At 47.8% G+C, this 27952-nt stretch overlaps 1 protein-coding gene across 1 annotated transcript in view; it reads right to left on the bottom strand.

Annotated features, from left to right (window-relative positions):
- The window catches only part of LOC128694527 (Y+L amino acid transporter 2-like), a 128096-nt gene that overhangs the window by 91615 nt on the left and 8529 nt on the right, over positions 1-27952 (bottom strand). Inside the window, exon 2 of the mRNA XM_070097834.1 lies at positions 1775-1996. Coding sequence (XP_069953935.1) covers positions 1775-1996 — 222 coding nt within the window. The remainder of the gene's footprint in view (positions 1-1774; positions 1997-27952) is intronic.

Below are 27952 nucleotides of genomic sequence, written 5' to 3'. Positions count from 1 at the left end.
ACTGTCCAACATTTAGAACTTTGCATTTGTCAATATTAAACTGCATCTGCCACTTCTCCGACCATTGCATCAGTCTATTCAAATCATCCTGGAGTGCTCTAGTGTCCTCATTAGAATGAATTGGACGGACTATTTTGGTGTCATCAGCAAATTTGTTTATGTCGCTATTTATTCCCTCATCTATGTCGTTTATGTAAATTGTGAACAACAGCGGGCCTAACACTGACCCCTGAGGAACCCCGCTTGTGACGTGCCCCCATTCTGATTTCTCCCCATTTATGCAAACTCTCTGCTGTCTATTTGTTAGCCATGCCTCTATCCAGGAAAAAAATTCTCCTCCTATTCCGTGTGCCTTAAGTTTCCTCAATAGCCTCTGGTGTGGAACTCTATCGAAAGCCTTACTGAAGTCCATACACACAATATCATATTCATTACCATGATCTACCTCCTCAAACACCTTAGTGAAAAAAGTTAGTAAATTCGTAAGACAGGAACGCCCCTTTGTAAAACCGTGTTGAGATTCATTAATCAATCTGTGCCTATCAAGATGACTACGAATTGCTTCGGCAATTATTGATTCCATAAATTTTCCCACTATGGAGGTAAGACTTATTGGTCTATAGTTCGATGCCAAGGACCTGTCACCTATCTTGTAAATAGGTATTACATTTGGTATTTTCCACTTATCAGGCACTATGCCAGTTTGTAGTGATATGTTGAAAAGATTAGCCAAAGGTATGCTAAGTTTCTCTTTACATTCCTTTAACATCCTTGAAACAGTTCATCAGGACCTGGGAATTTGTTAGGTTTTAGTTTCTCTATTTGTCTTAGGACCATGCCACTAGTTACCACAATCGTACATAGTTTATTATCATCCTGTTCTACATAATCTATTATTTCAGGAATATCGCTAGTATTTTTCTGGGTGAAACTGAGAGGAAGTAGGTATTTAGAATTTCACACATATCCTTATCACTGTCAGCGATCTGACCAGAGTTACTCTTAAGTGGGCCAATCTTGTCCCTAATCTTACTTCTGTATACCTGAAAGAACCCTTTTGGGTTAGTCTTTGAATCCCTTGCGACTTTAGCTTCATAATCCCTTTTTGCTTTTCTTATTCCTTTCTTTATTTCTCTCTTTAATTGAATATATTGATTTCATAACTGCTCATCCCCTCTTTTGATACGCCTATATATGCCTCTCTTTTGACCAATGAGATGTTTTAATCTATTGTTCATCCAGTTATATTGTACCAACACTCTTGTATGGGTGTGAAGCATGGGTGATGAATGTTGCGACGAGGAGAAGGCTGGAGGCAGTGGAGATGTCATGTTTGAGGGCAATGTGTGGTGTGAATATAATGCAGAAATTCGTAGTTCCGAAATTAGGAGAAGGTTTGGGATTACCAAAACAATTATCCAGAGGGCTGAGGAAGGGTTGTTGAGGTGGTTTGGACATGTAGAGAGAATTGAACAAAACAGATTGACTTTGAGAGTGTATAAATCTGTAGTGGAGGGAAGGCAGGGTAGGGGTAGGCCTAAAAGGGTTGAAGGGAGGGGGTAAAGGAGGTTTTTTTGTGCGAGGGGCTTGGATTTCCAGCAAGCGTGCATGAGCATAGTTGATAGGAGTGAATGGAGACAAATGGTTTTTAATACTTGATGTGCTGTTGGAGTGTGAGCAAAGTAACATTTATGAAGGGATTCAGGGAAACCGGCAGGCCAGACTTGAGTCCTGGAGTACAACACTACACACTTCTTATGCATCCTACACTCACCAATGAGAAGAATTCCCACGATCCTGAGAGTGGACTGCGGAGGCTCCTGACAGTCCGGAAGGAAGGGCTTTAGGATGTAGTTAGCAAAGATTAGCCCCACGATTGCTTTGTTGGTTGGCTCACTGATAATAATTGTCTGCCACAGGTAGAGGAATGCAGGGATGGGACCAAACGCCTCTCGCAAGTAAATGTAGCTTCCTCCACTCTCCTGAAGCATCAAACCTGAGGGTGAAAGTGCACATCATGTAAGAATAAATGGTGAAATATTTCATGAGGAAATACATGAGGGAGAGAGGGAGAGAAGTTTGGTGGTGGAGAGTAGTTAGTTATAATGTCTTGGGAATTCATTTTAAGAATGTTGGGAGAAGCGTTTCAAAGGCGCAGATAAATGACTGTCTATAATAATTATTATATATATTGTTTTTTCGTCTGGTATTATATTTCTGATGTTTTTCATTAACAGCTAAAAAGAAAATTTTATGTTTTATATTATATGATTTATATTATCAGCTTATGTACATAAGTAGGATGTAATTATTTTTATAATCAAAGAGAAGCACTAAACCCGTAGGGTTACACAACGCCTGAGGGGGGATGTGGAAGGTATTCAGGTTTAATTCAGGGAACTGGAGAACAGATCCAAGTCCCTAGATCAAGAGCCCCTCACCAGCATCAAGGAACCTTCCTTGAGGGGAGTAGGATGTCAGAACTAAACCTCTCATTGTGCTCGCTGAAGGAGAGTTTTGAGTGCCACCAATGTTGCAAACTACCTGTCTGCTTGTTGCACACTTGGTGGCACAGGTAAGTTGGCAGTACTTCATAAAACTCTGTTTTGGGGAGTGACAGTAAACTCTCATTCACCGTATTTTCTCTCCAGGTGAATTATAACACCACATGAGGTATCGTGGGGATCTTTAATGATGAGTCTAAATTTTTTGTCTACGGATGTTTTGTGCTGGCCAATTTGCAGCAATTAGAACATCAACAGTACCGGCAGTGGTAGTCAGCAGTCACAGCAGCAGCAGGAGCGGCAATGGTGGTCAGCAGTAACAGCAGTACCGACAGTGATAATCAGCAGTGACAGCCACAGTAGCGGCTGTGATAGTCAGGGATCACAGCCGCAGTACCAGCAGTAGTGGTCAGCAGTCACAGCAGCAACAGTAGCGGCAGTAGTGGTCAGCAGTCACAGCAGAAGTATTCCCAGTAGTGGTCAGCATTCTCAGCAGTATTAGTAGCAGTGAGGGTCAGCTGTCAATAGAACAGTAGCGGCAGTCGAGGTCAGCAGTCAGAGCCGCAGTAGTGGCAGTCAAAGTCAACAGAGCTGAAATAGTGGCAATGGTGGTCAGCAGTCACAACAACAGTAGTAGCGGCAGTGGTGATCAGCAGTCACAGCAGCAGCAAAAGTAGCAGTGGTGGGCAACAGTAGCAGCAGTAGTGATCAGCAGTCAGAGCAGCAGCAGTAAAGGCAGTAATGGTAAGCAGTCACAGCAGCAGCAGTAGTAGCAGTGATGGTCAGCAGTCACAGAAACAGCAGTAGCGGCAATGGTGGACAGCAATCACAGCAACAGTAGCGGCAGTGGTGGTCAGCAGTCACAGCAGCAGCAGCAGTAATAGCTGTAATGGTCAGCAGTCACAGAAGCATCAGTAGCGGCAGTGGTTGTCAGCACTCTCAGCAACAGTAGTAGCTGCAGTAGTGGGAAACAGTCACAGCAGTAACAGCAGTAGTGGTTAGCAATCACAGCAGCAGCAGTGTTGATCAGCACTCACAGCAGCAGCAGTAGCGGCAGTGGTTAGCAGTCACAGCAGGAACAATAGTAGCAGTGATGGTCAGCAGTCACAGAAGCATCAGGAGCTGGAGTGGTTGTCATGTAGACAGCCTGTACTGTCTGCATAGACAGCCTATGCTGTGTGTCAGCTGAGTTCATATTACATGCCTTGCTCGTGCTGCCACCTATAGGCCTATGCCACTTCAGTATGCCCAGACCTGCCTCTCTCTCACTCTGGCAGCTCACTTCACTCAGTCAACAAGGTCTACTCCCCTCTCCCTCGCTGGGCATGGCCATCCCGGGCCATTGGCACAAGCACACTGCCTGTGTACCCACTATCTCGCAAATAAAGTAAGAAGCCTCCGAAGCTTTATCATTGCTCCTCGCCTTGCAACGTCGTGACACACATCCATTTTACAATTACAATTGGTGACAGCGGTTGTCACAGCAAGTGTGTTTGCCTGGTGAGAGTGAAGGGGAATGAAGTTGTCTTCACTTTATTACCCTACATAAGAAGCATTCGTCTCTCCATGAGTTAGCCTGATGTCGTGTCTGCACGTTTCTCCATCCAGACGCAGGTACAAGCAGGATTTGGCCGAAATTTACCGAATTTCTCCGAGAATTGTAAGTGGCGTCCCTGTGACCCCACGCCAGAGCATCCTATGTGTTCAAGTCACATGTTCTGCATATGGCTCTACTGTTGTTGTCCAGCTCAGCACGGCTATTTCAGAAAGTCAAAGGAGAGTTTGTGGTGATTTCTACGTCCAGTGTGAGTGTCTCGCCATGTTGTGGGTGGGAGATGAGGAAGTGGTCAGATATTTCTTCGCCATACATTCACCCACGCTCCTCGTGACCACCCTACCATACACAACTCACCATTGCTCTCACTCCCTCTGCTGTTTCTGTGAATTCACTGCGAATTCATTGCCAGAGCTGTGTATCCAAGTGCCAGAGGCCACTCGAAGCTACGTGGATCACTAAGCCACGTGGATCACCAAGCCACGTGGACCAGCAAACCACGTAGATCACTAAGCCACGTGTGGATGAAGTCACGTGGAACAAGCTACTTGGGGTGTGGTCTGCTGCCACATCACTCCACTGACGTCACCTCACAATGTCACCCACGATACTGCCCGACTTCACGACGTCAAGATGCTGCCTGACGTCACCTCACGATGTCGCCCAATAACATCCCTTGTTGAGAAATGGTTTACCAGCTAAGGTGAAAGATTAAATATAGAGAAAACTTATCTGATAAGATAGCTATCGCCCACACTGCCACCCCTGCATGTGAGGTCTTGAGAAGCTGTCTTATCCACTTCACAATGGGCTGTAATAAAGTATATTATGTTAATAATAATTTACCCCTAAGGGGTGTTATGTCAGCATATTTCATTCACTGATTGCTGACGAACTTACGTGTGTGGACTCAAAAGTCCGCACCTCACTGCTGACTATAGGTTGATTACAAACTCCTTGCGACACAAGAACTGCGCAGTCGCCCATACTACAAGAAATCTGCAACCCACCTTGCTCTTGCAGCGTGAGCTATGGTGTTCTTTACACCCTCGACAGGTATCGGTGACTTGATAGAAGCTGAAGTGTCCTTGGATGTCCACGTCTTCCATAGTCTAGGAATACACACACTTGTACACTATGTTGCACAAGGTTTGTCTTTATTGTTCACAATCTTATCACTAAAGAAGCTGATCACACTTCTCTGTAAGTGTTTATTGTGTTTTGTGAGACACGGTGTTCACACTAACACACGGATCAGTGTTCTTTGTTGGTTATCCTGGCGTCAGTGTGACTTCCAGTAAGGTGAAAAGTAATCTGACCTCACAGCATCCTACGCCGCTGAAATACCCCTAGAACATAAAGGAAAAGCTGACCTAGTACTTTTTGCTTCCTTGCCAAACTTCCTCCATGAAGCAAAGCAGAATGCTTGAATCTTGCTGTCTTAATCATTACCATGGTAATATAGTGGGAGCAGGATTTTCCTTAATTGTCCTGCTAAGGTAAGAGATGGACTGTCTCCTATTAAACTACACTTGGCAACACTGGACTCTTGCAAGGAGCGGCGGTCACTTGACCACGTCACATACTGCATCTGGGATCAATTACTTGCTGTAGCAGTAAACAAGATGTTTGCCCCTTCTGAGAGGACTGGGCCCCTCAGGGCTGAAAGGGGCTGAAGGGGGCTGATACCCTTGTAATGGAGAAAATTTCTCCAAATCCCTCATGACGTCACTCCAGGACGTCACCTCGAGACGTCTGCTGGCATCACCTCACGACGTCTGATGTCACCATGCTGCTGACGTCACCTAGCGATGTCACCCCATGATATCACCTCACGACGTCCCGCCTGATCGACAGTGTTAGTTTTACAGTGAGCAATATGTTGTGTTGTCGAGAAGATTGAGAGAAGATATGTCATGTGTTAATTAATTCCTCACATTCAGTGTTCTCACATGTTCGTGCATAGCTTAGTGTCGATTTTTGCACAGAAAAACATCATTTGCTACTAAGTCATGTTGTACCGCATGTGCAGTGTGGGTGTATGCAGTTTTCCATGTGTCCTGTGTGGTCTTGAGCCCAGCTGTGTGTGGACCACAGGTCTGCTCCCGGACGACTGTGTAGCACCTCGTATTACTTGTTATACGGTGTGGCCCGTGCATTTGACAGCTGCTATTAGTTAGCTCCGAGTGCCTAAGCCCCTTGTACAGAAAGCTTTTTATGTTTGCCGCTCGTGATGCCCTGCAGAATTGTACCCGCTACGATTCCCATCGAGATTTGTTTCACTCCACCTCCTGACCTTCAGAGCAGTTATATGTAGAGACCAGTCTGGGGACGCTTAGCCTAACCTCTGCTGTAACTCCAACTGCCGAGAGAATGTCATTCGTCAAGCCACAGTTAGACCCTGTCGGCAGGCGCTGTGTCATCCTCGTGTCACAAGCTTCAGTGAGCTCCTGCACAAAGATGATGTCGCTTTGACTGCTAACTCGCTCACTGCAGTCTGGTGTATGATGTTACGACTCCCAGCTATTTCACCGAGTTGTCTCTGCCACGACTTATTCCACACTCGCCGGCAGTGACAGCCCCAGCGACAGTACCAGTCAAGAAATGTCCTCCTGAGTAGCATGCCAGAAGAAGTCCTGCCCAGTTGCCAAGTATTGATGACGCCTCGCTCGAGGGCACCAGTAGGTTGTACCCCAGGATAAGTGAACTCTGCAACGACTACTGTGATGAGTGTTTCACCGTTCCAGAGGAGACCGTACCCTGTTACATCACAGCTCAGCTGCAGCGATGTCTCCTGTGTTGTAGTATCTGTCCAGACGCAGGACGTGCAGTGATGCCCCTCGAAGCTCACTGCCTTAGACCACGATGTTTAGCACACCCCACCTGTTTTTTTCTAACCTTCATGTAGGAGTTTTTTTTTCTAAGTTCATGTACATATATATATATGTTTTTATTTTGCGTTCTGTGCCCTGTTCCGGCGAGAGAGAGACCGAGTTTTTTTTTTTTACAGCCAGTCATGGTCAAAGATGACCATGGTGGTGCGTGGCTGAGCGAATGTAGACAGCCTGTATTGACTGCATAGACAGCCTATGCTGTCTGCAGCTGAGTTCATATTACACTCCTTGCTCGTGCTGCCACCTGTAGGTCCATGCCACCAGTTGTAAAATGGGTGTGTGTCACGACGCTGCAAGGCGAGGAGCAATGATAAGGCTTCGGAGGCTTCTTATTTTATTTGCGAAATAGTGGGTACACAGGCAGTGTGTTTGAACCCATGGCCAGGAAGGGCCATGCCCAGCGAGGGAGAAAGGAGTAGGCCTTGCTCATTGAATGAAGTCAGCTGCCAGAGTGAGAGGCAGGTCTGGGCATACTGAAGTGGCATAGGCCTATAGGTGGCAGCACGAGCAAGGCTTGTAATATGAACTCAGCTGACAGTATAGAATGTCTATGCAGAGAGTACAGGCTCTCTACAGTCAGCAATCACAGCAGTAGCAGTAGCATCAGTCACAGCAGCAGCAGTAGTAGCAGTGATGGTCAGCATTCAGAGCAGCAGCAGCAGTAGTTGCAGTAATGGTCAGCAGTCACAGCAGTAGTAGCAGTGATGGTCAGCAGTCAGAGCAGCAGCAGCAGTAGCAGTGATGGTCAGCAGTCAGAGCAGCAGCAGTAGAAGTGATGGTCAGCACTCACAGCAGTAGTAGCAGTGATGGTCAGCAGTCAGAGCAGCAGCAGCAGTAGTTGCAGTGATGGCCAGCAGTCACAGCAGCAGCAGTAGTAGAAGTGATGGTCAGCAGTCAGAGCAGAAGCAGCAGTAGTTGCAGTGATGGTCAGCAGTCACAGCAACAGCAGTAATAGCAGTAATAGTCAGCAGTTACAGCAGCAGGAGCAGTAGTAGCAGTGATGGCCAACAGTCAGAGCAGCAGCAGCAGTAGTTGAAGTGATGGTCAGCAGTCAGAGCAGCAGCAGTAGTAGCAGTGATGGTCAGCAGTCAGAGCAGCAGCAGCAGTAGTTGCAGTGATGGTCAGCAGTCACAGCAGCAGCAGTAGTAGCAGTGATGGTCAGCAGTCAGAGCAGTAGCAGCAGTAGTTGCAGTGATGGTCAGCAGTCACAGCAACAGCAGTAATAGCAGTAATGGTCAGCAGTCACAGCAGCAGCAGTAGTAGCAGTGATGGCCAACAGTCAGAGAAGCAGCAGCAGTAGTTGAAGTGATGGTCAGCAGTCAGAGCAGCAGCAGAAGTAGCAGTGATGGTCAGCAGTCACAGCAGCAGCAGTAGTAGCAGTGATGGTCAGCAGTCAAAGCAGCAGTAGTAGTAGCAGTGACGGTCAGCAGTCAGAGCAGCAACAGCAGTAGTAGCAGTGATGGTCAGCAGTCACAGCAGTAGTAGCAGTGATAGTCAGCAGTCAGAGCAGCAGCAGCAGTAGTTTGCAGTGATGGTCAGCAGTCACAGCAGCAGCAGAAGTAGCAGTGATGGTCAGCAGTCAGAGCAGCAGCAGCAGTAGTTACAGTGATGGTCAGCAGTCACAGTAGCAGCAGTAAAAGCAGTAATGGTCAGCAGTCACAGCAGCAGCAGTAGTAGCAGTGATGGTCAAGAGTCAGAGCAGCAGCAGCAGTAGTTGCAGTGATGGTCAGCAGTCAGAGCAGCAGCAGAAGTAGCAGTGATGGTCAGCAGCAACAGCAGCAGCAGTAGTAGCAGTGATGGTCAGCAGTCACAGCAGCAGTAGTAGTAGCAGTGATGGTCAGCAGTCACATCAGCAGCAGTAATAGCAGTGATGGTCAGCAGTCACAGCAGCAGTAGTAGTAGCAGTGATGGTCAGCAGTCAGAGCAGCAGCAGTAGTAGCAGTGATGGTCAGCAGTCAGAGCAGCAGCAGCAGTAGTTGCAGTGATGGTCAGCAGTCACAGCAGCAGCAGTAGTAGCAGTGATGGTCAGCAGTCAGAGCAGTAGCAGCAGTAGTTGCAGTGATGGTCAGCAGTCACAGCAACAGCAGTAATAGCAGTAATGGTCAGCAGTCACAGCAGCAGCAGTAGTAGCAGTGATGGCCAACAGTCAGAGAAGCAGCAGCAGTAGTTGAAGTGATGGTCAGCAGTCAGAGCAGCAGCAGAAGTAGCAGTGATGGTCAGCAGTCACAGCAGCAGCAGTAGTAGCAGTGATGGTCAGCAGTCAAAGCAGCAGTAGTAGTAGCAGTGACGGTCAGCAGTCAGAGCAGCAACAGCAGTAGTAGCAGTGATGGTCAGCAGTCACAGCAGTAGTAGCAGTGATAGTCAGCAGTCAGAGCAGCAGCAGCAGTAGTTTGCAGTGATGGTCAGCAGTCACAGCAGCAGCAGAAGTAGCAGTGATGGTCAGCAGTCAGAGCAGCAGCAGCAGTAGTTACAGTGATGGTCAGCAGTCACAGTAGCAGCAGTAAAAGCAGTAATGGTCAGCAGTCACAGCAGCAGCAGTAGTAGCAGTGATGGTCAAGAGTCAGAGCAGCAGCAGCAGTAGTTGCAGTGATGGTCAGCAGTCAGAGCAGCAGCAGAAGTAGCAGTGATGGTCAGCAGCAACAGCAGCAGCAGTAGTAGCAGTGATGGTCAGCAGTCACAGCAGCAGTAGTAGTAGCAGTGATGGTCAGCAGTCACAGTAGCAGCAGTAAAAGCAGTAATGGTCAGCAGTCACAGCAGCAGTAGTAGTAGCAGTGATGGTCAGCAGTCACAGCGGCAGTAGTAGTAGCAGTGACGGTCAGCAGTCACAGTAGCACCAGTAGTAATAGCAGTGATGGTCAGCAGTCACAGCAGCAGCAGTAGTAGCAGTTATGGTCAGCAGTCACAGCAGCAGCAGTAGTTGCAGTGATGGTCAGCACTCACAGCAGCAGCAGTAATAGCAGTGATGGCCAGCAGTCACAGCAGTAGCAGTAGTAGCAGTGATACCCAGCAGCAGAGCAGCAGCAGTAGTTGCCGTGATGGTCAACAGTCAGTGCAGCAGCAGTAGTAGCAGTGATGGTCAGCACTCACAGCAGCAGCAGTAGTAGCAGTGATGGCCAGCAGTCACAGCAGTAGCAGTAGTAGCAGTGATACCCAGCAGCCAGAGCAGCAGCAGTAGTTGCCGTGATGGTCAAAAGTCAGTGCAGCAGCAGTAGTAGCAGTGATGGTTAGCAGTCAGTGCAGCAGCAGTAATAGCAGTGACGGTCAGCAGTCACAGCAGCAGCAGTAGTTGCAGTGATGGTCAGCAGTCAGTGCAGCAGCAGTAACAGAAGTGTTGGGCAGCAGTCACAGCAGCAGCAGTAGTGGCAGTGATGGCCAGCAGTCAGTGCAGCAGCAGTAATAGCAGTGATGGTAAGCAGTCAGTGCAGCAGCAGTAATAGCAGTGATGGTCAGCAGTCAGAGCAGCAGCAGTAATAGCAGTGATGATCAGCAGTCAGAGTAGCAGCAGTAATAGCAGTGATGGTCAGCAGTCAGAGCAGCAGCAGTAATAGCGGTGATGGTCAGCAGTCTGTGCAGCAGCAGTAATAGCAGTGATGGTCAGCAGTCACAGCAGTAGTAGCAGTGAAGGTCAGCATTCAGAGCAGCTGCAGCAGTAGTTGCAATGATGGTCAGCAGTCACGGCAGTAGTATCAGTGATGGTCAGCAGTCAGAGCAGCAGCACAAGTACAGTGATGGTTAGCATTCAGAGCAGCAGCAGCAGTAGTTGCAGTGATGGTCAGCTGTCACAGCAGTAGTAGCAGTGATGGTCAACAGTCAGAGCAGCAGCAGCAGTAGTTGGAGTGATGGTCAGCAATCAGAGCAGCAGCAGAAGTAGCAGTGATGGTCAGCAATCACAGCAGCAGCAGAAGTAGCAGTGATGGGCAGCAGTCACAGCAGCAGTAGTAGTAGCAGTGATGGTCATCAGTCACAGCAGCAGCAGTAATAACAGTGATGGTCAGCAGTCAGAGTAGCAGCAGTAATAGCAGTGATGGTCAGCAGTCACAGCGGCAATAGTAGTAGCAGTGATGGTCAGCAGTCACAGCAGCAGCAGTAATAGCAGTGATGGTCAACAGTCAGAGCAGCAGCAGCAGTAGTTGCAGTGATGGTCAGAAGTCAGAGCAGCAGCAGAAGTAGCAGTGATGGTCAGCAGCCACAGCACCAGCAGTAGTAGCAGTGATGGTCTGCAGTCAGAGCAGCAGCAGTAGTTGCAGTGATGGTCAGCACTCACAGCAGCAGCAGTAGTAGCAGTGATGGTCAGCAGTCAGAGCAGCAGCAGTAGTAGCAGCGATAGCCAGCAGTCAGAGCAGCAGCAGTACTTGCAGTGATGGTCAGCAGTCAGTGCAGCAGCAGTAGTAGCAGTGATGGTCAGCAGTCAGAGCAGCACCAGTAGTTGCATTGATGGTCAGCAGTCAGTGCAGCAGCAGTAATAGCAATGATGGTCAGCAGTCAGAGCAGCAGCAGTACTTGCAATGATGGTCAGCATTCAGTGCAGCAGCAGTAGTAGCAGCGATGGTCAGCAGTCACAGCAGCAGCAGTAGTTGCAGTGATGGTCAGCAGTCAGTGCAGCAGCAGTAATACCAGTGATGGTCAGCAGTCACAGCAGCAGCAGTAGTTGCAGTGATGGCCAGCAGTCAGTGCAGCAGCAGTAACAGCAGTGTTGGTCAGCAGTCACAGCAGCAGCAGTAATAGCGGTGATGGTTAGCAGTCAGAGCAGCAGCAGTAGTGGCAGTGATGGCCAGCAGTCAGTGCAGCAGCAGTAATAGCAGTGACGGTCAGCAGTCACAGCAGCAGCAGTAGTGGCAGTGATGGCCAGCAGTCAGTGCAGCAGCAGTAATAGCAGTGATGGTCAGCAGTCACAGCAGCAGCAGTAGTGGCAGTGATGGCCAGCAGTCAGTGCAGCAGCAGTAATAGCAGTGATGGTCAGCAGTCAGAGCAGCAGCAGTAATAGCAGTGGTCAGCAGTCTGTGCAGCAGCAGTAATAGCAGTGATGATCAGCAGTCACAGCAGCAGCAGTAATAGCAGTGATGGTCAGCAGTCTGTGCAGCAGCAGTAATAGCAGTGATAGCCAGCAGTCAGTGCAGCAGCAGTAATAGCAGTGATGGTCAGCAGTCACAGCAGCAGTAGTAATAGCAGTGATGGTCAGCAGTCTGTGCAGCAGCAGTAAGAGCAGTGATGGTCAGCAGTCAGAGCAGCAGCAGCAGTAGTAGCAGTGATGGTCAGCAGTCACAGCAGTAGTAGCAGTGATGGTCAGCAGTCAGAGCAGCAGCAGCAGTACTTGCAGTGATGGTCACCAGTCACAGCAGCAGCAGTAGTAGCAGTGATGGTCAGCAGTCACAGCAGTAGCAGTAATAGCAGTGATGGTCAGCAGTCAGTGCAGCAGCAGTAATAGCAGTGATGGTCACCAGTCAGAGCAGCAGCAGTAATAGCAGTGGTGGTCAGCAGTCAGAGCAGCAGCAGTAATAGCAGTGATGGTCAGCAGTCAGTGCAGCAGCAGTAATAGCAGCGATGGTCAGCAGTCTGTGCAGCAGCAGTAATAGTAGTGATGACCAGCAGTCAGAGCAGCAGAAGTAATAGCAGTAATGGTCAGCAGTCAGAGCAGCAGCAGTAATAGCAGTGATGGTCACCAGTCACAGCAGCAGCAGTAATAGCAGCGATGATCAGCAGTCACAGCAGCAGCAGTAATAGCAGTGATGGTCAGCAGTGACAGCAGCAGCAGTAATAGCAGTGATGGTCAGCAGTCACAGCAGCAGCAGTAATTGCAGTGATGGTCAGCAGTCAGAGCAGCAGCAGTAATAGCAGTGATAGTCAGCAGTCTGTGCAGCAGCAGTAATAGCAGTGATGGTCAGCCTTCAGAGCAGCAGCAGTAATAGCAGTGATAGTCAGCAGTCAGAGCAGCAGCAGTAATAGCAGTGATAGTCAGCGGTCTGTGCAGCAGCAGTAATAGCAGTGATCGTCAGCAGTCAGAGCAGCAGCAGTAATAGCAGTGACGGTCAGCAGCCACAGCAGCAGCAGTAATAGCATTGATGATCAGCAGTCACAGCAGCAGCAGTAATAGCAGTGATGGTGAGCAGTCACAGCAGCAGCAGCAGTAATAGCAGTGATGGTCAGCAGTCACAGCAGAAGCAGAAATAACAGTGATGGTCAGCAGTCAGTGCAGTAGCAGCAATGGCAGTGATGGTCAGCAGTCAGTGCAGCAGCAGTAATAGCAGTGATGGTCAGCAGTTTGTGCAGCAGCAGTAATAGCAGTGATGGTCAGCAGTTTGTGCAGCAGCAGTAATAGCAGTGATGGTCAGCAGTCTGTGCAGCAGCAGTAATAGGAGTGATGGTCAGCAGTCACAGCAGCAGCAGTAATAGCAGTGATGGTCAGCAGTCAGTGCAGCAGCAGTAATAGCAGTGATGGTCAGCGGTCAGAGCAGCAGCAGTAATAGCAGTGATGGTCAGCAGTCAGTGCAGCAGCAGTAATAGCTGTGATGCTCAGCAGTCAGTGCAGCAGCAGTAATAGCAGTGATGGTCAGCAGTCACAGCAGCAGTAGTAATAGCAGTGATGGTCAGCAGTCACAGCAGCATCAGTAGTAGCAGTGATGGTCAGCAGTCACAGTAGCAGCAGTAGTAGCAGTGATTGTCAGCAGTCACAGCAGGAGCAATAATAGCAGTGATGGTCAGCAGTCACAGCAGCAGCAGTAATAGCAGTGATAGTCAGCAGTCACAGCAGCAGTAGTAATAGCAGTGATGGTCAGCAGTCACAGCAGCAGCAGTAGTAGCAGTGATGGTCAACAGTCAGTGCAGCGGCAGTAATAGCAGTGATGGTCAGCAGTCACAGCAGCAGCAGTAGTAGCAGTGATGGTCAGCAGTTAGAGCAACAGTTCGTGCTACAGTTGAGGTTAAATACACATGTTTGGGTAAATAAACAAGTTAGGTTATTGCTGCGCACGTTGAGGTGCTGTCTGAGGAGAGAGAAGTGAGGACGAGCACCAGCTGCACACGTTGTGATGCTGTCTGAGGAGAGAGAAGTGAGGACGAGCACCAGCTGCAGACGTTGTGATGCTGTCTGAGGAGAGAGAAGTGAGGACGAGCACCAGCTGCTCTTGTTGTGATGCTGTCTGAGGAGAAAGAAGTGAGGACGAGCACCAGCTGCGCACGTTGTGATGCTGTCTGAGGAGAGAGAAGTGAGGACGAGCACCAGCTGCGCACGTTGTGATGCTGTCTGAGGAGAGAGAAGTGAGGAGGAGCACCAGCTGCACACGTTGTGATGCTGTCTGAGGAGAGAGAAGTGAGGACGAGCACCAGCTGCGCACGTTGTGATGCTGTCTGAGGAGAGAGAAGTGAGGACGAGTACCAGCTGCGCACGTTGTGATGCTGTCTGAGGAGAGAGAATTGAGGACGAGCACCAGCTGCGCACGTTGTGATGCTGCTTGAGGAGAGAGAAGTGAGGACGAGCACCAGCTGCACACGTTGTGATGCTGTCTGAGGAGAGAGAAGTGAGGACGAGCACCAGCTGCGCACGTTGTGATGCCGTCTGAGGAGAGAGAAGTGAGGACGAGCACCAGCTGCGCACGTTGTGATGCTGTCTGAGGAGAGAGAAGTGAGGACGAGCACCAGCTGCGCACGTTGTGATGCTGATTGAGGAGAGAGAAGTGAGGACGAGCACCAGCTGCGCACGTTGTGATGCTGCTTGAGGAGAGAGAAGTGAGGACGAGCACCAGCTGCACACGTTGTGATGCTGTCTGAGGAGAGAGAAGTGAGGACGAGCACCAGCTGCGCACGTTGTGATGCTGTCTGAGGAGAGAGAAGTGAGGACGAGCACCAGCTGCACACGTTGTGATGCTGTCTGAGGAGAGAGAAGTGAGGACGAGCACCAGCTGCACACGTTGTGATGCTGTCTGAGGAGAGAGAAGTGAGGACGAGCACCAGCTGCGCACGTTGTGATGCTGTCTGAGGAGAGAGAAGTGAGGACGAGCACCAGCTGCGCATGTTGTGATGCTGTCTGATGAGAGAGAAGTAAGGACGAGCACCAGCTGCACACGTTGTGATGCTGTCTGAGGAGAGAAAAGTGAGGACGAGCACCAGCTGCACACGTTGTGATGCTGTCTGAGGAGAGAAAAGTGAGGAGGAGCACCAGCTGCACACGTTGTGATGCTGTCTGAGGAGAGAGAAGTGAGGACGAGCACCAGCTGCACACGTTGTGATGCTGTCTGAGGAGAGAAAAGTGAGGACGAGCACCAGCTGCACACGTTGTGATGCTGTCTGAGGAGAGAGAAGTGAGGACGAGCACCAGCTGCACACGTTGTGATGCTGTCTAAGGAGAGAGAAGTGAGGACGAGCACCAGCTGCGCACGTTGTGATGCCGTCTGAGGAGAGAGAAGTGAGGACGAGCACCAGCTGCGCACGTTGTGATGCTGTCTGAGGAGAGAGAAGTGAGGACGAGCACCAGCTGCGCACGTTGTTATGCTGCTTGAGGAGAAGAGAAGTGAGGACGAGCACCAGCTGCGCACGTTGTGATGCTGTCTGAGGAGAGAGAAGTGAGGACGAGCACCAGCTGCACACGGTGTGATGCTGTCTGAGGAGAGAGAAGTGAGGACGAGCACCAGCTGCACACGTTGTGATGCTGTCTGAGGAGAGAGAAGTGAGGACGAGCACCAGCTGCGCACGTTGTGATGCTGTCTGAGGAGAGAGAAGTGAGGACGAGCACCAGCTGCACACGGTGTGATGCTGTCTGAGGAGAGAGAAGTGAGGACGAGCACCAGCTGCACACGTTGTGATGCTGTCTGAGGAGAGAGAAGTGAGGACGAGCACCAGCTGCGCACGTTGTGATGCTGCCTGAGGAGAGAGAAGTGAGGACGAGCACCAGCTGCGCATGTTGTGATGCTGTCTGATGAGAGAGAAGTAAGGACGAGCACCAGCTGCACACGTTGTGATGCTGTCTGAGGAGAGAAAAGTGAGGACGAGCACCAGCTGCACACGTTGTGATGCTGTCTGAGGAGAGAAAAGTGAGGACGAGCACCAGCTGCACACGTTGTGATGCTGTCTGAGGAGAGAGAAGTGAGGACGAGCACCAGCTGCACACGTTGTGATGCTGTCTGAGGAGAGAAAAGTGAGGACGAGCACCAGCTGCACACGTTGTGATGCTGTTTGAGGAGAGAGAAGTGAGGACGAGCACCAGCTGCACACGTTGTGATGCTGTCTAAGGAGAGAGAAGTGAGGACGAGCACCAGCTGCGCACGTTGTGATGCCGTCTGAGGAGAGAGAAGTGAGGACGAGCACCAGCTGCGCACGTTGTGATGCTGTCTGAGGAGAGAGAAGTGAGGACGAGCACCAGCTGCGCACGTTGTAATGCTGCTTGAGGAGAAGAGAAGTGAGGACGAGCACCAGCTGCGCACGTTGTGATGCTGTCTGAGGAGAGAGAAGTGAGGACGAGCACCAGCTGCACACGGTGTGATGCTGTCTGAGGAGAGAGAAGTGAGGACGAGCACCAGCTGCACACGTTGTGATGCTGTCTGACGAGGGAGAAGTGAGGACGAGTACCAGCTGCGCACGTTGTGATGCTGTCTGAGGAGAGAGAAGTGAGGATGAGCACCAGCTGCGCACGTTGTGATGCTGTCTGAGGAGAGAGAAGTGAGGACGAGCACCAGCTGCGCACGTTGTGATGCTGTCTGAGGAGAGAGAAGTGAGGACGAGCACCAGCTGCGCACGTTGTGATGCTGTCTGAGGAGAGAGAAGTGAGGACGAGCACCAGCTGCGCACGTTGTGATGCTGTCTGAGGAGAGAGAAGTGAGGACGAGCACCAGCTGCGCACGTTGTGATTCTGTCTGAGGAGAGAAAATTGAGGAGGAGCACCAGCTGCACACGTTGTGATGCTGTCTGAGGAGAGAGAAGTGAGGACGAGCACCAGCTGTGCACGTTGTGATGCTGTCTGAAGAGAGAGAAGTGAGGACGAGTACCATCTGCGCACGTTGTGATGCTGTCTGAGGAGAGAGAATTGAGGACGAGCACCAGCTGCGCACGTTGTGATGCTGCTTGAGGAGAGAGAAGTGAGGACGAGCACCAACTGCGCACGTTGTGATGCCGTCTGAGGAGCGAGAAGTGAGGACGAGTACCATCTGCGCACGTTGTGATGCTGTCTGAGGAGAGAGAATTGAGGACGAGCACCAGCTGCGCACGTTGTGATGCTGCTTGAGGAGAGAGAAGTGAGGACGAGCACCAGCTGCACACGTTGTGATGCTGTCTGAGGAGAGAGAAGTGAGGACGAGCACCAGCTGCGCACGTTGTGATGCCGTCTGAGGAGAGAGAAGTGAGGACGAGCACCAGCTGCGCACGTTGTGATGCAGTCTGAGGAGAGAGAAGTGAGGACGAGCACCAGCTGCGCACGTTGTGATGCTGCTTGAGGAGAGAGAAGTGAGGACGAGCACCAGCTGCACACGTTGTGATGCTGTCTGAGGAGAGAGAAGTGAGGACGAGCATCAGCTGCACACGTTGTGTTGCTGTCTGAGGAGAGAGAAGTGAGGACGAGCACCAGCTGCACACGTTGTGATGCTGTCTGAGGAGAGAGAAGTGAGGACGAGCACCAGCTGCACACGTTGTGATGCTGTCTGAGGAGAGAGAAGTGAGGACGAGCACCAGCTGCACACGTTGTGATGCTGTCTGAGGAGAGAGAAGTGAGGACGAGCACCAGCTGCGCACGTTGTGATGCTGTCTGAGGAGAGAGAAGTGAGGACGAGCACAAGCTGCGCACGTTCTGATGCTGTCTGATGAGAGAGAAGTGAGGACGAGCACCAGCTGCACACGTTGTGATGCTGTCTGAGGAGAGAGAAGTGAGGACGAGCACCAGCTGCACACGTTGTGATGCTGTCTGAGGAGAGAAAAGTGAGGACGAGCACCAGCTGCACACGTTGTGATGCTGTCTGACGAGAGAGAAGTGAGGACGAGTACCAACTGCACACGTTGTGATGCCGTCTGAGGAGAGAGAAGTGAGGACGAGCACCAGCTGCGCACGTTGTGATGCTGTCTGAGGAGAGAGAAGTGAGGACGAGCACCAGCTGCGCACGTTGTGATGCTGTCTGAGGAGAGAGAAGTGAGGACGAGCACCAGCTGCACACGTTGTGATGCTGTCTGAGGAGAGAGAAGTGAGGACGAGCACCAGCTGCACACGTTGTGATGCTCTCTGAGGAGAGAGAAGTGAGGACGAGCACCAGCTGCACACGTTGTGATGCTGTCTGAGGAGAGAGAAGTGAGGACGAGCACCAGCTGCGCACGTTGTGATGCTGTCTGAGGAGAGAGAAGTGAGGACGAGCACAAGCTGCGCACGTTGTGATGCTGTCTGATGAGGGAGAAGTGAGGACGAGCACCAGCTGCACACGTTGTGATGCTGTCTGAGGATAGAGAAGTGAGGACGAGCACCAGCTGCACACGTTGTGATGCTGTCTGAGGAGAGAAAAGTGAGGACGAGCACCAGCTGCACACGTTGTGATGCTGTCTGAGGAGAGAGAAGTGAGGACGAGCACCAGCTGCACACGTTGTGATGCTGTCTGACGAGAGAGAAGTGAGGACGAGTACCAACTGCACACGTTGTGATGCCGTCTGAGGAGAGAGAAGTGAGGACGAGCACCAGCTGCGCACGTTGTGATGCTGTCTGAGGAGAGAGAAGTGAGGACGAGCACCAGCTGCACACGTTGTGACGATGTCTGAGGAGAGAGAAGTGAGGACGAGCACCAGCTGCGCACGTTGTGATGCTGTCTGAGGAGAGAGAAGTGAGGACGAGCACCAGCTGCGCACGTTGTGATGCTGTCTGAGGAGAGAGAAGTGAGGACGAGCACCAGCTGCACACGTTGTGATGCTGTCTGAGGAGAGAGAAGTGAGGACGAGCACCAGCTGCACACGTTGTGACGATGTCTGAGGAGAGAGAAGTGAGGACGAGCACCAGCTGCACACGTTGTGATGCTGTCTGGGGAGAGAGAAGTGAGGACGAGCACCAGCTGCACACGTTGTGATGCTGTCTGAGGAGAGAGAAGTGAGGACGAGCACCAGCTGCACACGTTGTGACGCTGTTTGATGAGAGAGAAGTGAGGACGAGCACCAGCTGCGCACGTTGTGATGCTGTCTTAGGAGAGAGAAGTGAGGACGAGCACCAGCTGCACACGTTGTGATGCTGTCTGAGGAGAGAGAAGTGAGGACGAGCACCAGCTGCGCACGTTGTGATGCTGTCTGAGGAGAGAGAAGTGAGGACGAGCACCAGCTACACACGTTGTGATGCTGTCTGAGGAGAGAGAAGTGAGGACGAGCACCAGCTGCACACGTTGTGACGCTGTCTGAGGAGAGAGAAGTGAGGACGAGCACCAGCTGCACACGTTGTGATGCTGTCTGAGGAGAGAGAAGTGAGGACGAGCACCAGCTGCACACGTTGTGATGCTGTCTGAGGAGAGAGAAGTGAGGACGAGCACCAGCTGCACACGTTGTGATGCTGTCTGAGGAGAGAGAAGTGAGGACGAGCACCAGCTGCACACGTTGTGACGCTGTTTGAGGAGAGAGAAGTGAGGACGAGCACCAGCTGCGCACGTTGTGATGCTGTCTGAGGAGAGAGAAGTGAGGACGAGCACCAGTTGCACACGTTGTGATGCTGTCTGAGGAGAGAGAAGTGAGGACGAGCACCAGCTGCGCACGTTGTGATGCTGTCTGAGGAGAGAGAAGTGAGGACGAGCACCAGCTGCACACGTTGTGATGCTGTCTGAGGAGAGAGAAGTGAGGACGAGCACCAGTTGCACACGTTGTGATGCTGTCTGAGGAGAGAGAGGTGAGGACGAGCACCAGCTGCACACGTTGTGATGCTGTCTGAGGAGAGAGAAGTGAGGACGAGCACCAGCTGCACACTTTGTGATGCTGTCTGAGGAGAGAGAAGTGAGGACGAGCACCAGTTGCACACGTTGTGATGCTGTCTGAGGAGAGAGAAGTGAGGACGAGCACCAGCTGCGCACGTTGTGATGCTGTCTGAGGAGAGAGAAGTGAGGACGAGCACCAGCTGCACACGTTGTGATGCTGTCTGAGGAGAGAGAAGTGAGGACGAGCACCAGTTGCACACGTTGTGATGCTGTCTGAGGAGAGAGAGGTGAGGACGAGCACCAGCTGCACACGTTGTGATGCTGTCTGAGGAGAGAGAAGTGAGGACGAGCACCAGCTGCGCACGTTGTGATGCTGTCTGAGGAGAGAGAAGTGAGGACGAGCACCAGCTGCACACGTTGTGATGCTGTCTGAGGAGAGAGAAGTGAGGACGAGCACCAGCTGCACACTTTGTGATGCTGTCTGAGGAGAGAGAGGTGAGGACGAGCACCAGCTGCACACGTTGTGATGCTGTCTGAGGAGAGAGAAGTGAGGACGAGCACCAGCTGCACACTTTGTGATGCTGTCTGAGGAGAGAGAAGTGAGGACGAGCACCAGCTGCACACGTTGTGATGCTGTCTGAGGAGAGAGAAGTGAGGACGAGCACCAGCTGCACACGTTGTGATGCTGTCTGAGGAGAGAGAAGTGAGGACGAGCACCAGTGTTTATGTAACCTCTACTTCTGTTCATTTTCATAATTACAAGTACTTCTGGCAGTTTATGAGACACACAGATGATGATCAAACTAAATGTTAATTATGTGATCAGACATATGGTCACTGTCTTGAACACTATGTGCTTAATTGTCCACTTATTGATTAATACAGAGATATACAGTATAATAACATATGTGACATGTCAAGATATCTTATTAATGGAAATAAGATACCAGATATACTAAGCAAATTTCCTAAATTTGCTTGTAACAGATAAGTGAACTATAGATTAGTAGATATAAATCCATATGTATTCCTGTTAACCCTTTTGGGGCCTAGTTCCATATGTTCTTGCGCTACCGTCCACTTCCATGTAAATATTGTAAGTATCTGTTGCATCAGTTTGGTTGTTAAACAAGTTGATGGTGATAAACAGACACTGGAAGCTTAGCTTGGGTAACCTCACATCTACACTCCATCCATTATATCATCCCTCACTCCCTGCCACAGTTCTGTCCCCTCCCATAATCCCTCCCATCCACCACCGCCCTTGTCTCTCTCCCACTGTGTCTCTCTCACCGCCCCCCCCCCACTTCTCTCTCTCTCTTGTTTCTTTAGGTTTGTATACATACCTTACAAATATTTTTGATGGTGGTCTTGAGGCCACAAAGTTGTTGTGACCCCCAGAAGAAACACATCAGATCGTTGGTAAGACAAACATACCAGTAAGTAAAGGAGGATCAAAAGTGACCAGACTTGCATTGGTTACTAACTTTACTGAGGAGCTCATTCATTATGTGCTTTCCGTTTTTTTTTTATTTTTACGTATTTTGGGGGGTATTATAAGACGCAGGGTATAACTCTGGCATATTTATTTTGGAGAATATACATACACACATTCCCATGTAAACATTTATGCGGTCACCAGCGTTCATCGCGTAACCTTCTAAGAGGATCGTAAAACAGCAAGATAATCCCTAAGATAATAAATATCAATACAATACAACACAGGAACGACAGAGAGCACAAGCACAGACACTCATGTCAAGGTTCCAGCGACACTCAGAACTAAAATCTGCGAGTCTGCTGCCTTTTTTTATTTATATAAATCAACACAGTATATAGTCAAGAATAAGTCGTAATACTGGAACCGGAAAATTTCACGACCAACAGGTAGTTGAAATCAGAAGACGTGTTAGTCAATCTTAAATCATTAGGAAAATATGCATCGTATTTTAAAGCTCCAAGACATTGTGTAGGTCCAAGACCACGTAGGTCCAAGACTATGTAGGTTCAAGACTATGTAGGTCCAAGACCACGTAGGTCCAAGACTATGTAGGTTCAAGACTATGTAGGTCCAAGACCACGTAGGTCCAAGACTATGTAGGTTCAAGACTATGTAGGTCCAAGACTATGTAGAGTTCAAGACTATGTAGGTCTAAGGTTTTATTTATGTAGGTCTAAGGTAGAGAGAAACTTGTGTAGTTTTATGTCAATTTTGTAGACAAGTTGCAATTAATATATTTATGTATCACCCGGAGGAGGTACCTTAACATGGTTACCTAACACTTATGTATCACCCAGAGGAGGTACCTTAACATGGTTACCTAACACTTATGTATCACCCAGAGGAGGTACCTTAACATGGTTACCTAATACTTATGTATCACCCAGAGGAGGTACCTTAACATGGTTACCTAACACTTATGTATCACCCGGAGGAGGTACCTTAACATGGTTACCTAACACTTATGTATCACCCGGAGGAGGTACCTTAATTAACATGGTTACCTAACACTTATGTATCACCCGGAGGAGGTACCTTAACATGGTTACCTAACACTTATGTATCACCCGGAGGAGGTACCTTAACATGGTTACCTAACACTTATGTATCACCCGGAGGAGGTACCTTAATTAACATGGTTACCTAACACTTATGTATCACCCGGAGGAGGTACCTTAACATGGTTACCTAACACTTATGTATCACCCGGAGGAGGTACCTTAACATGGTTACCTAATACTTATGTATCACCCAGAGGAGGTACCTTAACATGGTTACCTAACACTTATGTATCACCCGGAGGAGGTACCTTAACATGGTTACCTAACACTTATGTATCACCCAGAGGAGGTACCTTAATTAACATGGTTACCTAACACTTATGTATCACCCGGAGGAGGTACCTTAACATGGTTACCTAACACTTATGTATCACCCGGAGGAGGTACCTTAACATGGTTACCTAACACTTATGTATCACCCGGAGGAGGTACCTTAATTAACATGGTTACCTAACACTTATGTATCACCCGGAGGAGGTACCTTAACATGGTTACCTAACACTTATGTATCACCCGGAGGAGGTACCTTAACATGGTTACCTAATACTTATCTATCTTTACCGTCCGATTTTCTCCAGTTTTGGTACACAAGACAAAGTGGTTTCACTCTTTCTTGAAAATATTTATCAAAAATATACCTCAAACAACAACTGAGAAATGACTGATTTACTGAAAATGCCCTAGTGTTCAAATTTTCTCTTATATGGGACTACGTAACGTTGTTTGGACACTTGGTGCCGAGAGAACAATGCTTATTCTAATATTCTGTGACTCCTTTTCTCTAAATGAACGTATCTTTATTTCACAAAAAAATAAAGTTTGTTAGTTCCTGGAATATTGCAAAAACATCTGCCCTTTACTCCCACATAACTCCCAAAGTATTTGGAATATTTCCAAAATTTGGTCACAGAAAAATAGAGAAATCATTATTCTACAACTTTTGTGAGTATTATATTCCATTTAATTCAGTAATAAAGGGAGAATTTTGAACAATAGGTGAATAAGTTACTTCCGAGATATCGGCCGAGAGCGCCGGCCGGCCCCCGTCTCAAAAAAAAAAAAAAATCGCGAAAATCGCGTTTGTTTGGGTGTGTTTCTTAGTAAACTGATGTTCTAGTGCAGTTATCCTCTTCAAAACACCGTTTTCTCTTACTCAGAGACGACATGGAGAGGAGTAACACTTTTATATCGAAATATTCCCGATAATCTCTGGGCCATATTATGGCCTATTTTATTCAGTCTAGAGTATATAACATGTTTGTATGTTATTTAGAGTGTTTATTATATCATATTAGATCAATTCTGATAGACAAATAAGCCGTAGAGTTGATATATAAGCTGATATAAGCGTAATAATGGGCGATTCCTGGCTGGCACCTCGGGCGCGGGAACACTGCCGAGCGTTCCCATCTGATTCCCGGTAATCACTAAGTCTGCGGATAAGTCCCGCCTACTGTTTATGATGCCAAATAGTCAGTTATTATATTAAGTAAGTAAGTAAGTAAGTAAGTTTATTCAGGTATACACAAATACAGTTACATAGAATTATCATACATAGCAGCATATGTGTAGAGAACCTGGGATAACCCAAAAAAGTCAGACAGAGTGACTTATTTCCATTGGGGTCCTTTTACCTTATTATTATAATATAAAGGTTATAATATTTTCTTATTGTTCTACAATGAAGATAACATCTTATTATCATACTAAAAAGACTATCTGCGACACCAAGGTCATTAAGACTATCTACAATACGAGGGTCATTACAAGGAATAAGGTAAAATTTACACGTATTTTAGCTAAAAAATAGAAAATCATTCCCCTCCCTTTCTGTTGCTTCATTCATCAGACACTTTTTAGCAGTCTTCTTGAACTGGTTCAAGCTATGACTGGCCTTGACATTTGTGGGTAGTCTGTTCCATTCCTTTATTGCTGTACAATAAAAGGTGTTTGAAGCCTGGCCACTGACTGTGGGTACTACAAAGTTGTGCTCTCTCCCCCTAGTTCTATGATTGCTTTGGTTCCCAGCCTTGACAAAATTGACAGCAAGATATTCTGGACATTGCTTGTGAGCAATTTTATAAACATGATTTAGCTTCAGTTGTTTTACTCTGTCTTCAACATTCAGCATATCCAACTGCTGTAATTCATCCTGGCCTACATGTTCTCTTGGTCCCAGCCCCAGGATGAATCTTACGATTTTGTTCTGGGTGATTTGCAGTCTATCTTTCAGTTTTTTTGTCAAGGCAGAGTACCAAGAAGAGCAAGCGTAATCCATATGGCATTGTATAAGGGCTAGACATAGAGTCCTGCGAGCCTCAGTAGGTAGACACTGTGCTTGTCTATACAGGAACTTCAGTCTGGCATTCGCTTTCTTTACTACACTGTTCCCTATCAATTCTCCTGACATGCATGGGTCAAAGGGGATTCCCAAATATTTTACTGATGAAACCAAAGTGATGGGCTCCCCATTACATTGAACATTAAAATTATTTACCCTTCTCAGTTTATGTTTCGTGCCAAAGAGAATGGCTTCAGTTTTCCCTAGGTGTAATGATAGTTTGTTGTCTACTAACCATTTGCTGCAGGACTCCAGTTCCAGTGTTAAAACATTAGCAATATCTTGTGGGTCTTTACCTGACACTAACAGAGCACTGTCATCTGCATACAGTAGGAGTTTGCACTTGACACTGATAGGCATATCATTGACATAACATAAGAATAATAAGGGACCCAGAATACTACCTTGGGGAACTCCACATGTTATCGGCAGGGGTTCTGATTCTGTTTTGTTGATTTTGACTATTTGTCTCCTGTTGCTAAGGTAGGACTTAAACCAGTCTACAGAACCTATACCGATAGTTTGAAGTTTATTACATAATATATTGTGGTTGACAGTATCGAAGGCCTTTTGCAGGTCTAAGGTTACCATGCCTATGAGGTTCCTCTTTGACATTTCAGTTCTCAGGTAATCCATCAGATTAATAAGGGAGGTGTCGGTTGAGTAGGATCTTCTAAAGCCCGATTGATAGCTATGGAGAATGTTGTTGTCATTAAGGTACTTAACTACTTGAGAATACACCGCCCTCTCTAGAATTTTAGATATTATACTGAGTATACTAACAGGCCTATAGTTGCTTACATCAGACCTACTATTTTTCTTGAAGATAGGAGTAACTCTGGCCTCCTTGAACCCCTCCGGTACTGTATTAGTGGTGATTGATAGATTTATTATGTGAGCAATAGGGATTGACAGTTCAGAAGCACCATCTTTTAGGAACTTAGACGGGATGTTATCAGGGCCTATGCTCTTAGTTGGGTTTAACCTGCTTAGTTCATTTTGAATAAAGTCATGAGATACACTTACTAGTTGACAACTGTTTGGGGTTACCCCTTTATTGGTATAGTATGTTTGAAACTTATCAGAGTCTGTGTTAAAGGTATTTGATGCAGCTGGTAGTTTACTTACTAGTGTTGATGCAACAGATGTGTAGTATGAATTAAAGCAATTTGCCACCTTAGATGTTTCGTGGCATACCTCATTATCGATAGTGAGTACTATGTTAGACCTATCTACTGGCTTATGGCTATACCCCAACTGTTTTAGTTGTTGCCAGAGCTTTCTGGGGTTATGCTTATACTCTTCAATTTTTGAGCAGTAGTGCTTTGCCTTTGCTCCTTTTATAAGTCTCTGTACTCTGTTCCTCACCCTTTGGAATTCATTTAGTGCTGCAATATCCTGTCTGTTTGCTTTAAATCTTTTTAGCAGCTGGTCTCTGAATTTCATATTATCTAATATCTCAGTATTCATCCAGGGTTCAGTTCTTCGTTTAATCCTAACCTCTTTAACTGGTGCAATATTATCAAGGATGGTAGTGAACATTGTTTTGAATTTTTCCCAGGCATCGTTTACGTCCGTGCAACTTGTTATCTCTGTCCAGTCACAATTGTGTAGCCTATTTACCAGTGTTTCTTTACTGTAGTTTCTAGTTGACCTCATTTTTATTGTCCTGTGTAGGCCTATCCTATCCCTAGTTATTTTCCTGGTGCAGTAAATGATGAAATGATCACTAAGACCTGTGGTAATGACGCCTGACTGACTAATGTTCTCAGAGCGGTTACAAAGTATGTGGTCAATTAGGGTGGCTGAGAACTGTGTGATCCGGGTTGGAGTATTAATTAGTTGAGTGTAACTATTTAATCCTAGAATTTGCTTATACCTTTTGCATAGCCCGTTATTTTGCTGCTGAAAACAGATATTGAAGTCGCCCAGTATTATTGTCTCGCAATTGTTTTCAACTCCGGACAAGACTCTGGAAAAGTCTTCTAAGAACTGGTCCTGGGTAGGAGGGCGGTAACTAGTTCCTACTAAGATGAGTTTGGTCTTAGGAAGCAGCACTTCAAACCATAGAATCTCCAGTTTATTGTTATTTAAATCAGGTCTTGGGTTGTAAGCTAAGTCATTTCTAATGTAGGCACATACTCCACCACCCTTTCTGTTCCTATCTAAGCGTTTTATATTGTAACCATCTATTTTGACCTCGTCGTCAGTCACCGTATCATCCAACCAAGATTCAGAGATGGTTATAACTGCCGCCCTAATTTTGTTAGCTAGAATCCTAATCTCTGCCAATTTAGGAAGAAGTGATCTTGCATTGACATGAATAAAGTGAAGGCCTGTTTTCATAAAACAATCATAATCATCAATATATGGCAATGGGTCATTTGTATTAAAATTAGGTAAATCAATGTCATCACTGCTAAAGGGTAACTGTGCCAAAGTGCATTTGTTACACACAAAATGAATTCTGGCACCGTTGCTATAATTGTACATACATCCATCATGCACCCACCCCTTACACATTTTACATAAGGTGCCTTTTCTGTTTTTCATGCGTACTTTAGTACAGTGTATGCACCTGTTTGGTAGTGTTTGAGATAATAATGGCTGTATTGCCTCACATTGACCTATGTATGCATTACATATGGAGTTAAGGTTATCATTCCTAGCTGCTAGACCGTCATTATTGCCGTCATTTATCTGTCTGTTTTGCCTCTGCACAATAGTTTGAGGTCCTGGATTAATTTGGATATCACCACTTAAGAGCGCTACAATAAGAGCTGTGTGCCACTGTTTCTGTTTAGGTATGCGGTGTTGCCATACCTTGCGGCGATAGTGACATTTACTTTTCTGGTAGGATGGCAACTGTTGGGCTTTTACTGTCCAGGGCGCTGTTACTCCATTCACCTTTTCCAACCCCCATGACTGATTTCTTTCTTCATGGAATTGAAGAAGAAATATAAATATAATTATGGCAGCCTGTACCCCCCTAATGCCTGCCATTTTCACTCTTCGCTCTTTTACTCATATACAATAATATTTATTTCTCTTTTCCAGTCTCTAGTACACTTAGTATCTGCTTTAGCAATCACCACTGCATTACTAGTAAAATTTCCTCTTCAAAAACCCTCTTCACTGCTCACTTTTCCCTTAACTTCACAAAACCCTTACAATTAACCCCTTAATACACACTCCCCTTCCCATCTCACTTCACAGTCTGGCTTCCCCAATTAACTTCTAACTCCTTTCCA

The sequence above is a fragment of the Cherax quadricarinatus genome, chromosome 60, assembly GCF_038502225.1.
Source record: "Cherax quadricarinatus isolate ZL_2023a chromosome 60, ASM3850222v1, whole genome shotgun sequence".
Lineage (NCBI taxonomy): Eukaryota > Metazoa > Arthropoda > Malacostraca > Decapoda > Parastacidae > Cherax > Cherax quadricarinatus.
The sequence above is the reverse complement of the archived record's forward strand: the minus strand, read 5'-3'. Positions and strand labels throughout refer to the sequence as shown.